Genomic DNA, 15913 nt, shown 5'->3' with positions numbered 1-15913 from the left:
AATCCCTTTGTAGACAGTTCTTCATTGGAAGATTTACTTTGGGACAACTTTTTTTGTATTGAATAGTTAAGATGACAGTCATGGGAGACACAGGAAAAGGTAATTATGGGTTTCTATTAGGCCAGATGAGGTATCAAAGATGTAGAGAGATTTCAGGTTAAATGGAGGTTGATCTAGACGTCAATCAAATGGAAGGTCAAAAACAGGTTATAAACCAGGAAAAGTACCATTACACAAACATCATCACGTATGAGGTGATCAGGTGCTTAACAAGCCTTTTTGGCTAATCCATAGTCAGAGAACAAGTCAGGATAGGGTAACAAGGTGACAAAACTTTTGGTCAGTGCATGACCACCCCATCTGAGAGGTTGAACATCTTGGCCAGAGACCTGTACAGAGGTCACTGATGCTCAGGCAATTTTTTTTTCCAGAATGTTTTCTTGTTCCAATGGGGCCATGCTATATAACAAATTTACCAGGAACATGTCATTTTCTACAAGTTACTAAATTCAGAAATTCTGTAACAGTGATGCTTTGTCACTTTTAGGTCTGTAAAATCTGTGCCAGCTTATGGTTTAGGTTAACATTTTCCATGTCCATTACTAGTCTTGAGGGTATAGATGGATATACCGGGGAAGAATTACAATATCCAGCCTAACACCAAGATTTAGAGCAGGTAATATCAAGTAAGTACAATTCTGGGACTTGCAAAGGTCCAAATGGTTCACACTGCAAAAATATATATATGTGCGCAATACTGCGTTTCTGAGCCTCCAACCTGTTCTCTAAAAGCAGACCTATCATCAAATTTTTAACATTACATATATAGGTGGGTAACTCTTTTATTTATTTAAATGTTTTTTGTCTTTTAATTTTTTTTTTATAGTTTTTTTTTTGGGTGTACTCCTCTTTCCTCTTTACTGCCACAGCAATAAAGACTAAATGTGAAAACCAGCTGCTTCCAGGGATACATATCTCACATAACCCAGGAAGCTTCAGGCTGCTCCCATAAAATACTCACTAAGTTAATCACAAACAAAGCAAAAAAAAAAAAAACTTTATGGAGCCTAGACATTCATTAATTCCTGGAGCAAGCTGTGCTTTGATATGCAAAAATAACAACTGCAGAGTTTGTCTTGGTCATTAAAGAGTTACAAGAGGCTGCAGAACAGCAAAAGACTTCTGCAAATCATGTGAACTGTCTCTCCCCCCATCGAGCCTCCGTCCTGCACACAAACAAGTAGGGAAGCCCCGTTCATATCTAGGAGTGTTCCATATGTCGGGTATACTTAACTCGTGGACTACCTGTAGAACCTAGAAGAAGATGGCGGTGCCTGCTGTCCCGTCTGTGTGGAAAGAAGAAGGAATCTGGGATGGCACCGGACATACGGGAATCGGACTGTGGAAGGACAGAGGGCTCTTTGAAAGGAAGGGTGTTTTTTTTATGAAAATTTAGCTTTAAATGGAAAAAGTGCTTCATGAGAGTTTGTTACATTAAATGTAGGGTTTTCCAACTACAGAATTTCTGTAATCCAACAAGATTTAAGTGAATCTGTACAAAAATAAATTTGTGTTTACTACCTCTGGAAGGAAACACATTTTAAACCAGGAAAATGTGGTGGCCTCTTCCCAGCTAAAATGTGAAGCAGAGTGTAAAATACACAAGTAACTGCCCTGTATTACAATTCCCTTAGTTGAATATTTACCTGCATTCAAACGTCTGAGGAGTGAGCAATCAGCACAAACTGTAACTTTGCCCTCTTTAGGTATATAGAGCAGGCTGTAGTAAAGTCTTATCTGTATACTGTATTCAAAAGTTCCAAACAAGCCGACACATAAAATATACTAAATTGTAATTTGAGTAATAAGCGCTGCATGTCGTGGACATGGACTCTCATAGTTACATCACCTACAGTAATTTTGGTGGAAAAATTTTATGGAAAATGTCTTTTAATTAGATCGTTCATAACAGTGAAACATTTATTTATTCTTAACTGTTGAAAAAAAATCTCCAAATGGGTAATATGTGTTTTCTGGACAACATACATATTCTAACTGATGATTGGACTATTTCCTTAGCCAAAGTTAGGTAGGCTTTTTAGATGGATTATATATTCTTTTGATATTGTCCAAAGAAAAAATAGGAGTATTGAACATTCTAAGGGCAAAACAGAGAATAGCAGCCAATCAACACAACTCTGTTCTTTAAGTAGAATTGATTGATTTCATATGGAATGATGATTGATATGGAATTGGGAGGAGAAAAAAACAGTAATGGATGCAGGACAATAAAGTGATGAATGTTTCTCTGAGAAAAGCACAATGCTTTCATTGATGACCTTTTGTAAGAGATAGTTGCCTGGTTGCCCTTCATGGGGATTTTTTAAAACAAAATTTACAATCAATTCCCTCTATATCTCCAGAAAGGAAGTGAAGAATAACTTCTATATGGAAAACACAGAACTGAAAAAACCTGATGGGAATATGCTTAGGTAAATGGTTGGATCAGGAAATTATGATATAGCTTCGTGAATTACATGATCTTGACATATATCCTCCAGCCAGGTAAAGATATTCCCTAGTGTATATCAGCTGTACTTGCTCATATGTAAGCCAGTAACATGATGGTTAGCTCATTTCAAGTTCTTGCTCTTTCGTCCTCCTCAGACAAGATTTTGGAAAGATCTGAATAACGCAGAGCACATGATGACAATGTTATATATTAAGTTACCTACAGTAAAAGCACATGTGATAAAAACCATAAATACAGGGATTTATTCAACATAGCCTTAATGTTTATTCTGTCTTTTGTAAAAGTTGGGCTTGGTTCCACCACTTCCTAAACTTAAACCCAAACCTACCCAATGGTCTGCTATGTGACAAGATGCCCTGGTCAATTTAGGATGGAAGAGCCAACCTGACTTTTACAGGAAATGTCAGGATTTGCATACTCGTTAGAATCTACTGACCATCAAACATACTATTATCATTGAAAATAACCACAGCTTAAACATTTTGTCCTCCATATATAAGAATTGTCCTTGTTTGTGACAAGTCTCCTATTACCAAGCCTAGTCGGCACCAGATAGGGGGTTGGGGGCTCAAGGTGAAAATGTTCATGGGAAATGTTTCATTATGGAACACAGCCTTGACAGTTTTTTTCTTTTGACATGCATGTCTTTCAAGACCTTGACCTTTCCTGAAGTTATTAAATTACAGACAGTGCTGCTTTGTGTCTGAGCTTGAGATGTAGATTAGAGCAATGACATGTATGTATATTTTTTTTAAACGTGGTTCAAACATAATGTATGTGTCTGGGTCACATTTAAGAATTGATGTATGTAAATAGCACAATTGTGCATCAGAACATGTATTGTGTTTTGGCTGTTGTGTATTCTCTCCTTTCCTTTACCTCTACCTCCTGTGACATCAGGACAAGATATTAGGAAAAATGTAAAAATGAAGAAAAACACCCACTGCAGTGTTCTTCCCAGGATTTTTTTTAAACTGGGTGAGAAGAAGCTGTAGGCAGAGGGCAGCCCCTGTATTGTGACCCAACTTTCAGTAACCATCCAAAAACAGACGGGTGGTTACTGAAAACTGCCAGGTGGTGCGCCCAACTATAAAGTGCTGGGGAGAACACTGCACTGCAAATAAAACTCATCTGCTGCCTGTCCCTTTACTGCAATATTTTGTTATACCAAAAAGGAATAAACTGCAGTTTTAAGCATGCTAGTCAGGGGTAACTTAACCCTAATGTTGGGTTAAGTTACCTAATGCTGTATAGTTCCCTATACAGCACAAAGAAAGGCTACAACACCTAAAAATCAATATTCTATTTTTTTTATTAGCATAATAGAAACATTTAGCACAGAATAAATAAAATACGGGGCAAACTCAGAATAACACAAATGAAAATTAAGGTCTTAATCCCCAATTGATAATTGAAATAAGAAAAATTATTTCAGAAGGTGTCCTGGCCTACAATATATACCAGAATGATCAATGTCATTGTGTCCCATAATACAAAACAACAATTAGTTTAAGTTGAAAATTTGTTAAATATATATGTGATATGTGACAAATGTGACAAGAGCTGAACATTCCAAGGGGCATCATATAGGTTTGATCTACATTGGTAACAACATTTTCTGCCGGCATGGTGTCAGTGGTCAAAAAATTATATATGCTGTTTATTAGTGATTTTATTATTACTGTCATTGCCTTGGGCAAGAAAAAAAGCTCATTGTTATTAGTAATTCCCACATTTCTTACATTTATTACATAGAACACAAGCAGACCAAAAAGGGGAAATGAGACGTTAATTGTTGGGGTTTACATACACTTAGGGGTATATTTATAAATAATTCACTGTGTATATCAACACATTATCCCCTTACCAATATTTTTTCCATTTGAAAGGGTATTTTTTTAGTTCTATAAATATGGAATAAAAAACATTTTGCTCTGTAAACTGAGATTACAACAACAATAAAGTAATGAGCATGGAAATTCACTTTCAATCCTGACTTGGCACTGAGAAAGTTTGCATATCAATTTGCAAAAGAAAACCAGAAGCGTGAGATTGGATTTTTTTATGTTCTGTATAACAATTTACTGGATTCCTGGCAAGCCCTCATACATTTGCCAAGTATAATTTTCCTTAAATTATATAGAAAATAAAAAATGACCATGCACATATAAGAGAAACAAAGAACATTAAAATATTATTATACTTTATTTATAAACTACCAACATAATATGCAGCACTTTACAATAAATGAGGGTTGCAAAGGACAGACAGATACAGACAATGAAAAAAAGGGGCGAGGACTCTGCCCAGAAGAGCTTACACTCTAAGTGATTATAGGACAGTATAGAGAAATGTGGTTCTGTGGGATTCAGGGTGCTGCACTGAGCTGGCGGATGAGGCCACCATGTATTCTCAATTAATTAGGTATTCCTACCCCCTTATTGCCATTATTAAAATCTTAGCACTGTTGCAAAGACCACCTACCTTACCCTGTCCCTTCTATAGTAAACTGTCTTGATTTAGCAATGTAACCATATCCTTTATCAAAATCTTTATGTCAAATTTGATTGCCTTTGACTGACAAATCCAGTGGGCTTAAGTGACATTAGTTTGAGATGCTTAGGAGATCTTTTAGAAATGATCGTAACATATGTAGTTGACCTACCTTTAACCTGCATTTAAGCTGCTTCAATCTTCTTTTATGGGGAAAGAAGCTGTTCTAAAACTGTCTAAAAAGTATTGACATTAGCCCTAAAAGCAAACTATTCAAAGATGAAGATGAATTTTAACCCACAAGATGTCCACACAAAACTACAGTTTTTAGAGTACATTTAAAGTGGTCCAATACCTATAATTTTGAATCCCTGGTGGAATGAATAAAGAATAATAGAAGGGATGGCTTCAACTAATCATCACATACTGTATGAGTCACAAATATCAAGACTTCCAGTTGAACAAGTATTACTGGGGAAACAGAGAGTAGCATTTCCTTCAGGAAAGGTATTTTAGCCAGTGTATTACCTGTTCTACCACTAGCTTTAGGTAAACCTATACTTGAAGGGACTTGAAGGGACAAACAAATCACCATTTTGTCAATATAAAGATGAAAATACCAGATGGTCTGCAAAACACAAGTGCCTCTTATAGCATGTGAAATAGCAGATTTTGTATTTTACTTAAGTTGAAATATATTTCACATGATTTATAAATGTAACAAAGTGTTCTTTCATTCCAAACTAAAATATCTTATTTGTAATTACTTTGACAACCATACCCAGAGGTCAAATTCTGGAATATTCTCAAAGAAACACAGTTCTCCATTTGCCTCTAGGGAACTGGAATTTATTTTTACCATAATAGCTACAAATAGTAATCATAAACATATCTTGTACATGACATTTCCCATCTGTGTTGAGTAAGTGTTCACTAAAGTTTTCAGTAATTATCAAATTACCTCATTAATTTGCCACACCACATTTCTTGGCATATGTGCCTATAAAGCCACACTACACCCAAAGAAGGTTCTGCCTAGATATAGGAGTAATCCAGTAATATAGTACCTAGGTGAGGATGTAGGCTCTCAAAAGGTCAAAGCCAGTGGTCGCCAGCCTTTCTGACCTCGCGGATCACTAAATCCACCGAATCCGGACAGTGCATGCGCGGGGAGCCATGTGTCACTCAAAGGGGAAGAAACTTCCCCCAGAGTGACATCATGATGCCAGAACCTGCACTCCCAACTGAATTCACATCCCCCTACAGAACCATTCGGCCCCCTCCAATGTCCATGTCCCACGCCACCTGCACTGCTCCCCGGAACCCTAACCCGCCTTCCCAGGCACCTGCAAATACTCCCCTTCACAGCACCCACAATACCACCTTCCCTCAGCACCCTCCAGTTGGAAACCTGTTAATGTAATTGTGCCAGCCAGCTATTGCCTACCAAGATTAATGCTGGAACAAGTCAGAGGCAACCCCATCCTGTCAATGATTTTCTATATGCAATTTAAGCTGTTTTTTAAGGAACTTTTACTGAATAAGCAGAACACAACAAAATTCATCATCAGAAAAGCTGGGTGATCTAGCAAACCTAGAATGGATCAGGTCCAGGATTCCGAACATTTGCGACTTTAAAGAAATCCATTCCAGGTTTGCTGGATCACCCAGCTTTACAAATGAAAGAGTTTCCTTTCCAGCTTTGGAGAGCTTAATAAATCAGGCCCACTGTGCTTAAAGCAGACCTACCATGAGCGATTATATAAACTGCCATCACTAGACTTAGAATACTAATTGCCTGAATGCAAATTTGATCTTTTGGTTCCAGCAATCAAACACCTGAAACAAACATGCAGACAACTGTGTGGTGATAAGCTGAACCCCCCAATAACAAATTAATTCTAGGTCAGTGATTCAGAGGGTATTTAAGCTCAAGGATCAGAAAAGCTGTTTTTTTTAGAACTAGGTCAGCAATGGCAGCCTACATAATCTCTCTATGCAAGGTCCACTTTTATTGAAAACACCATAATGTCTAGATAAAACTAACAGGGGCATTTTATAACAAAGTTTAAAAATATAACCTAGTTGGTAATAAAAATAGTGCCTTAGATTAAAAAATGCACCATGTTTTAATGTAATTTAGGAAGTTATTAGCAGTAAAACCTGTGTTGCAAAACAGCTTAACTACTTTTTAATAAAGGCTTTAAATAGCTCGTCACAAATGGGTTAAGGCTTTGTTCACATGGGTGCAGTTTTCTGTATTAAAATGCCTCTTACTTTCTGGAAAACAAAGTTCATAAGGAAAATCCAGAAAAAAAAGGAACCTGGTAATGTCACTGTGCTGTGACATACCCGTTATGGAAATGGGGATCTACTTCTCACTTGGCATATTGCTTGAGAAAAAAGTGCCATCACATACACAAACAATGCCAATAACGTGAAAAAATCATACAGCACTGCACATTAAGAAACTTGTATGATTGTTTACAGATTCCTGTGGGAATATGGACAGGCAGTATATCCACTAAATAAATAGCAGCAATTTCTAGCAACAATTATCCTAAATGTGTACATAACCAAAATAGTTTTAGGAACGAGGAATTGCCCGGTGAGGCCAAAAAAAAAAAAATAAAAAAATCACTTACTATTACTGGTGAAAAGCCCTCGATCCATCCACAAACTGAGCCCAGCAAGTCTAGGCTTCTCTCTTTTTATGGCACTGGACAGGAAGGTCCGGAAACCATGACGTGACAACCTGCAAATGTTAAAAAAAAGTACTCATCCTACTGCACATATCACTGCACATGTGGGAGATTGAGCACTTTTTTTTACAATTTAGGGCAAATAGATGGTCTAATTTTTTTCTAGCCCCAATGCTCTCCAGATACAAATGGTTTAAAAAAGCCATTTTTATACAAAAAGGTACAAAAATAGAAAGTACTTCCGTTAAGGCCAGAATTTAGGTTTAATCCCTAATACATTTTCATGATTGATTCATGTCTGTAATAATTAGATTACTACGTCTACGTACATTATCTGGTGCTGAAAGAATGATAATCTTTGTTACCCCTTGAAGCTGCATGCTGCATGTATGGCTTCCAGTGGTCAGGCCTGGCTTTCACAGATAGCTTCGGCCTCCACTAAGATTTAAGAACCAATATTAGTCTCGATACCAGTGGTCGCCAAGCTTTTCGGACTTATAGACCACTAAATGCATTGACTGCCGACCGCACATGCCCCCAGAGTGACGTCATGATGCCAGAACCCGCCCACTCTCCCATCACAGGTCTGAGCCTGCAATGGGAGAGTGGGGAGATTGTGTTCGGAGACACAACCCGCCCTGAGTCTGCGATCCGTACAAGAGACATGGTCCGCAGCTCTGGCCGCTGCGCCCCTCCAGGGGCGTCCTTTTTCTGCAGACCACCAAAACTTTCTCACTGTCCACCGGTTGGCTACCGCTGCTCTTTATTATTTATTATAGTATATAAACCTCCTGGGATACCTACATCATACATCCCGAGAGGCTTTTGGGTGCTCCTTCTACGTATGTGAAAAGGAAAAACTTTGCTGATCTCACGCATGTGGAGTGTGATCGGCATGTTTTTTTCCAACCTACATGACCCGATCTCGTGCCTTAGTTAGGTGACGTAGGAAGAAGACCCCGGATAAAGAGAGGAAAAGATGGCAATGCCCGGTGAGCCGGCTCGGATGCCAGGACCTAATGGAAGACACCTCCGGATGGATCGAACTGTCCTGTGGATTTGAAGGTAAGTGGATATTTTTTTGTTTTAAGCAAAAAGAAAAGCAAAAAAAAAAAAAAAAAAAAAAAACAACTTTATTAAGCCTAGACATTCATTAACTTCTGGAGAAAGCTGTGCTTTAATATGCAAAAAGAAACAACTGCAGAATTTGTCTTGGTAATTAAAGAGGTTCAAGAGCCTGCAGAAGGAGCTCACTCCCCTAGGATCACCCACAACCTCAGATCGTAAGATGTGTTTAGCAAAAGATTTCTTCGGCAAGTCATGAAAACCGACCCCCTCCAAGCCTCCATCCTGCACAAAGCGAGCAGGGAAGCCCGGTTCATATCTAGGATGCGTCCATAGGACGGATGTCCTTTACCCGGGGACTACCTGTATAGTTTTCTTTTAAAATATTATTTAGATGTATTTGAAATCATCAAAGTTCTTTTTAGTAAAGTAATTATATTTGAGATCAGATTTACATATATATTACACATATGGGCTATCTGCTTCTTGGTTAAGAATCCTGCTGATCCTGATCATTCTACCTTATTGCAAAACTACCAGAGTTTGGATTATTGAGATTATTATATTTTACTGCATTCTCTAATGCCTACAATGTTCCTAGCAGTTAAAAAGCATGTAATCTATATGTATGGTAAGTCAATAACACTACAGTAAAAACAACACTTGCAAACTGTGACCATTTACTTTAAAAAGGTTATATTTAGAGAAAAATGTAAGTCTGATGTGAACTATTTTCCTGGTAACTTAATTTTATGTAAAATTCTTCCTCGTCCTTTGGCTCTGTTCTTTCTTTTTCATAGCTGTAAACCAATGAAATAATAGAAATACACAAATGTAGCATTTTAACATGCATTGTGGCAAAACAAAAAAACCCTCTAATAATGTGCATTATCACAAGCAAATAGGTGTAAAGTCAATCCTACAGGGACAGAAGTCCTCACTTATCAATAGGGAGACTCCACAGGCAATTCAAAATTAACCTTCTAATATAACGTTGTAATGTGTTTTCAATACCTGTTGCTTCATGTCAAAGGCTATGAACACCGTTGGTCTTTAGCAAAAATCTATAATGTGTATAGCAGTCCCACAACGTTGTTCAGTGATCCGTTCAGGCGGAACAATGATCGACCAATTGGGAACAAACATAGTGCATTTCAATAGAAAACTGCACAGCGGGGCGCTGCTTGCTCGTCCTATCCCCCTCCTCCCCATAGAACAAGACGGCCCTGTATGTACAGCGCTCATTCATTAATCTGTCACTGGAAGCAATCCAAAAGATTGTTTCTAGCAACAATCATCCTAAGTGTGTACATAACCAAAATAGTTTGTAAAAACTTCAACAGTGAACGATGGAGGAATTGCCCAGTGCAGCCAAAAATTTTCTTTTTTTCATTCTCCTAGAACAAGCTAAAATCTAAAAAAAATGGGTTAAAGCAAAAGCCACGTCATCTTCTGCTCCAGTCTTGTACGTCAGCATCAATGAATTTGTAGTTCTACTACACTTTTTTTTAAGAGAAGGTCTTGGAAAAATCACCAACTAATCCAGTAAAGAATGTTTTACTGTGTTTATCTGAATTTCAAGACCAATGAAAAAGCAAACACTAAGGAGGTCATTATCCATGCTGAGCAGGGCTTTACTCTCTCAAGTGAATAAAACTTTTCACAAAAGTTCCACCTTGTGAGTTGTGCCAGATCGAAAACCAAACACTACATGAAAAGAGGTAATATTTTTCTACCCTCTTCAGCCAGTAAAGTATTCACAAGGAAATCACTGAGTGCAACTGTCTCTGTATTTTATTTATTTTTGTTAAGGACTTAGTTTGAAAGGGATAGCTAAGCAAATAGAGAAAAACTCCCCAGAGATTCCTACTCTCAAGTTTTCTCCTTGATTTCTATAACTAAATGTAAACCCCAACAATACATTTCTATTTGTTGAATATACCAATAAAAGTGTTTTGTTGCATCTGTTGATTCTTTAAGCAAAGTTTTGAAGGTTAAAAACTTATTTTGGTATATACAAAGACAGGTAAGCTTTATGTAGCTAAAAGACCACAAGACCACAAGAAGAATTGTAAGCCTACCCCCCCAACTATGACTGCTATTAACTTCTTCCAGTAATGAGTGTAAAGTGGGTCACTGATGGTTGGTTATTATTACTTTTCATTCCGTACTCAAAGTACAGTGCAAGTAACCAATGTTTGAAGAGCAAGAATGAGATCAGAGGGGAAGATCCCTTCACTCTACTGACTTTGTATTTACTGTGACACCAGCAACTCTTTTGTTTAGATCTAAAGGAATCAGATAGATGAGTAGATATAGGCAAGGTCAAAAAACAGACTTAAGCATTCTTTTATTTTACACACTACCATTATATTTAAACCAAATATGCTTATTTGCAGTATCAAATATATTTTAATATTAATAAAGAAAGTAAGGAGTTATTATAGGTTTTTGTGGTGGTGTGTGTTCGTGTGGGGGGGGGGGGGGGGGTGTTACATTATTAGGGCTAAGGGATAATATACCAGGAATAAGAGGCGAGTACAGCTTAGAGTCTCTCAATGCTAACTATTTGGGGAACCATAGTGAAAGTTATCGTTATCCTTCAGGGCCCCTTGGTCACAACATGGCCATAGTCCTCTTCCTGGGTGTTGGTTTTTCATTTCTCCATCAGGAAACACTATTTGCTATGTTCCTTGTTGGCTAGTATGGCTTAAATAGTGATATGAATTGGGGCTGTTGCTGTGTTAATGGTTCCTGTGCCTTCTTCTTCACTCAAATCAATCAAGGGAACCCCCCTAGATTTATGTGGCAAGCATTGTTGGGAGTGTGCCAACAGAGTTGTTGGTGCTTGCAGGATTCTAGACAGAATATCTCTTTTGGGCTGGAGTCCTAGAGAGGATTGACACCCTGTTATAAATTAGAGGCCAGACCTGGGGGTTTTGGTGGTACAGCCGTCACGATGAGATAAACGTTTCAATATGTCTTGCCTTTAAGGATCCCGTGACTAGTTTAAACTTTCAGATCAGGTTGTTTCTAGGCTAAGATATGTGTAGCTCCTAAATAAACCAATAATGCAGTTGTTTCATGTAAAAGAAGAAAATTTTGATTTGTCTTGTGCTTTTTCCTTTGTAACACCATGATTTCTGTTTTCTTCTGCTTGATGGGTACTGCCGTCATCGCACTCAATTACTCCAGCGCTTTCAGGTTGTTAAGTAGACTTCTCTTGTTGATGACAGTAATCTTTGACATAGTAGAAATGATTGCAAAGACTCTTGTGGACACATACTCTATCTTTCGGAAATATGGTATTCCAGGTTTCAGATCAATAAATGTCTCTCCAACAAAAAGGTCAGTGCACTAGTTAGAATTTTAATCATTCTGTGCATGCTTTTTCCCTTTAGATGTCTAAAGACTGCACAACTAAGACTTTAAACATTCAGAATGTGCAGGTAAAAGCCTAAGGTGGAAACCAACAGGAAAAAATTTTAATGACAAAATGTCATCAGCTGACAAAAGAAAGGAGTATGATGCAAAATTTAGTTTATTGCTCTCAGTTATCTTTGGACTACCTCCAAATCTTAAAACAGATTCATCCATGCAACCAAAATGTTCCATTAAATACCATCTATCAACACAATATTTTCCATCATTGCAGCAGCTGCAAATAAACATTAAAAGAAAATGTCTGTGAAGGTTTGCTAGTAGTAGATTAACATTAAAAGAATTAGTATTAGTTCAGCATTACGTGACTTGTTAGATGTGTCAAAAAGTTTGGTAGGTAATCCAAGATAATTTTATTCTTGTTTATTATATATGCCACTTTTCTTACACATTAGAAGTTGCTTTGACAACCTAAGGCTGGGTTCAGACCTGCTTTGGGATTAAGTGGCCCCCCGTGCCTCCCTGCAGCTGGCACCTTGCTAACAGCTCGGTCACTCGCATAGCAGTGCTGGTTCCTAAAGAACCAGTGCCTGCAGATTTAACAGGTGGCAGCATTAAGAGGTACTGGTAGCACTCACTGCTGCCCCCATTCATTCTCTATGGAGCAGCCACGGAGAGTGGCTGCATGTAGCGTCTCCCTTGAATCCCCCTGTCCCTGCAACCTAATAGCCAGAGCGAACATAGCCTAAAAAAAACATTTTTACACTACTAGATAATGTAAGAAATAGTAAAGAAGGTGCTCCTGATATTCAAGGATATACTAAGGTACATGCAGGTTATGCAAGGTTTCTGCATAATAGTGCTATATAGTGGCTATATGTCCCCTATGTTACTTTTCTTTCTAAAACAGAGAGTTTTCCACCGATGTCTATTCTAATGATGTTGTTCCACTAAAAAATCAACACTGTCTCAAAAACAATGCCATCTATTATTAATAACATATACATTCTTTTTCATGTGCAAATAGCAAAGTGCAAAAAAACAATCAGTGTTTGTCTGTAAGCGTAAAGGATATCAAAAACACATGCAACTGCACTGGCTTTAGCCATTGATCATTACACACAGGGAATAACGGGTGTGGTATATAGAAGAAACTATAATTATATTCTGTGCAGTCCATTACTATGACACTCCTTTCTACAATCTCTAGTGATTGTGACTACTGGAGGGTGAATGCTGGGATTTTACTAGCGGAAAAAAACATACAACAAAGCCCCACTCTTTCAAATGTGAATAGTTGATACACATTCTCTCTCTTTTATATTAAATTATATATATATATTATTCAAATCATGTTTAATGTGTTTTATTATGACCAAGAAAAGTTGGCCGTAGACATGCTCTACACTATCTCCTTTTTTAAATTCCTGAAAGTACATTTAGCTTGATCAAAATATATATGTGCCAGGAACATATAACAGGAAGTTATAATCACTTAGGTACTTTGGCTGACCTGGTTGGGAATTTCTAACCATAAAAAAAGAGCAACTTGTTACCCAGAATAAATGTTGTGGTAGTCAGTGCGATTAGTCAATACATTTCCAAAAACGATTCTCTATGAGCCAAGTGAACAAAATAGTTACCTCCGTTAGGCTTTCTGTTACAACTGAAATAATTATGGCTTACAGAAGATTCAGAAAAGGTGAACAATTAGAAACAACTCTAAGTTATAAAAGAAAAAAAAAGAGACAAATATAACCAAATTGAACAAAGAGCATGACACCACCAAATCTTACTCCTGATTTCCTAATTCTAGTAGTCTCAAACAGTGGGGTCTTAGACTTACCCTGCAGATACAGTTATAAATATGAAGCTGTATGCAAAGGAGTGCTAGGCACACGCAAACACAAGGAAGTTTATGGCTATTATTTAGGGAGAATAAAAGGTAAAAAGTATGTTCCCTACAAGATAGGGAACTTTCATAATACAATGTTACAACCTCCACTGGTATGTCAAGAGCAATAGTTAAGAGTGTTCCTGTTCTGCTAATTGTATGGTGGCAAAGCAGCAGTGTACTAACTGCACTAACTGCACTAACAGACCCTCCTTGATCTCAGGTTATATTCACATGTGTACTGTAGGCACATGTGCACTGCTGTAATGTTTGCCTGATTTATAAAGCTGGCCCAGTCTTACGGAGGGAAAGAGCTGCTGCATAGGGAATTACAAAATACTGATATAAGGACTTTGGGTACTTTCCTTTTAATGTGCATGGGAGCCAGCTTTATCATATTAGGCTTTCTATTTAACTCCATACTTCTGCTGTCCAGGAAATGTCCTTGGAGTCCATACAATGACTTATTTGCTTGTATTGTATTTGGCCTGTTTGTAGTGACAGACTCACTACTAAATCCCTTCTAGCAAAAAAAAACCCAGACTCACAAAGAAATGAAAAAAACTTTTTATAGAAATAGGAGTGGATAATTTCCTGTCATTTAGCACAGGAAGGTCAAAGAGTTGGAAATCATTTCTTGGGAACTGGATTTTAAGGACACGGCTGCAACCCATTTCATTTTATTACTTGTAATTATACACAACATCCTTAAATAAAGCAAATCAAATTTGGGATGAGGCAGGGCTTTATTACAGAAAGTGACAGGAGTTGTGCCTTGTGCAATAAGCATACTTACCTGCCTCATTGGCGTCTTATCTGTCAAAATATATAGATAGACAAATATCAAATCAAGGAATAATTTTGGTTCTTGCTTAAAATGATGTGGTCACTATTTTGAAAAAATAAAATAAAGATATCCCTGTATAAAGAAAATAATTTTTTCATGTTCGCTGCCCGTGCCATCTAAATCAGGTGTGTTTAAGATCAATGATACTCAATGACACTCTACCCTCCAGCACACTTTCATACCTAGCTACTTTCTGTGGTCCATTCAATCTTTGAGTCATTACTGCTGAATGTGTATTGGAATGCAGCAGAGGATACAAGAACCTGAAACTTCTTAAAGGGTCACATGAACCTAACTATCTTAACAGCTTTCCTCTTAAAAGCAGCAAAGGTCATCAGCATGGGCAGTGCGATAGAAAAGCATGAAATGTATTTTTTTTTTTTTTTTGAAGGGCTGCCTGAATGTCATTTATAAATATAACCAATGAGAATGTGCATGTGTTGTATATGTTTTATTTTATCATGATCTTCCAATTCTACCTTAAATGCACCAACCAATGCAAGCACTGGAGGAATCTAAATTTTACTAGATATCTGCCTCTTTTAATCACAATTGCTATGGGTTTCTGGAGAATTTGTGACTCTCAGGTCAGTTTAACAGATACCAATGATCTTTTTGGCTATCTGTAAGGGTGACATTCTTCCCACTAGGAATCAATGTAAGAGGCATTCTTCCTACTGACCACCACACTAATGTACTGTGAGTTGTTGATTACAGCAGCGGTTTACTGAGGACCTGAAAGTCATTTCAATCAGCACGGTGGCTCAGTGGTTAGCACTCTGGCATTTGCAGCGCTGGGTCCCAGGTTTGAAATTGCCCAGGGCACTATCTGCATGGAGTTTGCAGGTTCTCCCCAAGTTTGCATGGGTTTCCCCTGGGTACTCCAGTTTTCTCCCACATTCCAAAAACATGCAGTTAGGTAATTGGTTTCCCCCTAAAATTGACCTTAGGCTGTATACAAGACATATGACTATGGTAGAGACATTGGATTGTGAGCT

General features: G+C 37.7%; 1 protein-coding gene across 4 annotated transcripts in view; it reads right to left on the bottom strand.

Moving 5' to 3' along the window:
- COMMD1 (copper metabolism domain containing 1) overlaps positions 1-15913 on the bottom strand; it is a 76158-nt gene that overhangs the window by 33384 nt on the left and 26861 nt on the right. The window contains exon 3 of one of the 4 annotated variants that reach the window (XM_072409533.1): positions 7707-7781. The exons of the other annotated variants lie outside the window; for them this stretch is intronic. Coding sequence (XP_072265634.1) covers positions 7722-7781 — 60 coding nt within the window. The 3' untranslated portion in view covers positions 7707-7721. Of the gene's footprint in view, positions 1-7706; positions 7782-15913 lie in introns of those variants that run through there. 4 annotated transcript variants of the gene reach the window in all.

The sequence above is a fragment of the Pyxicephalus adspersus genome, chromosome 4, assembly GCF_032062135.1.
Source record: "Pyxicephalus adspersus chromosome 4, UCB_Pads_2.0, whole genome shotgun sequence".
Classification (NCBI taxonomy): domain Eukaryota; kingdom Metazoa; phylum Chordata; class Amphibia; order Anura; family Pyxicephalidae; genus Pyxicephalus; species Pyxicephalus adspersus.
Note: the sequence above shows the minus strand (reverse complement) of the source record. Positions and strands in the feature narration are given on the sequence as shown.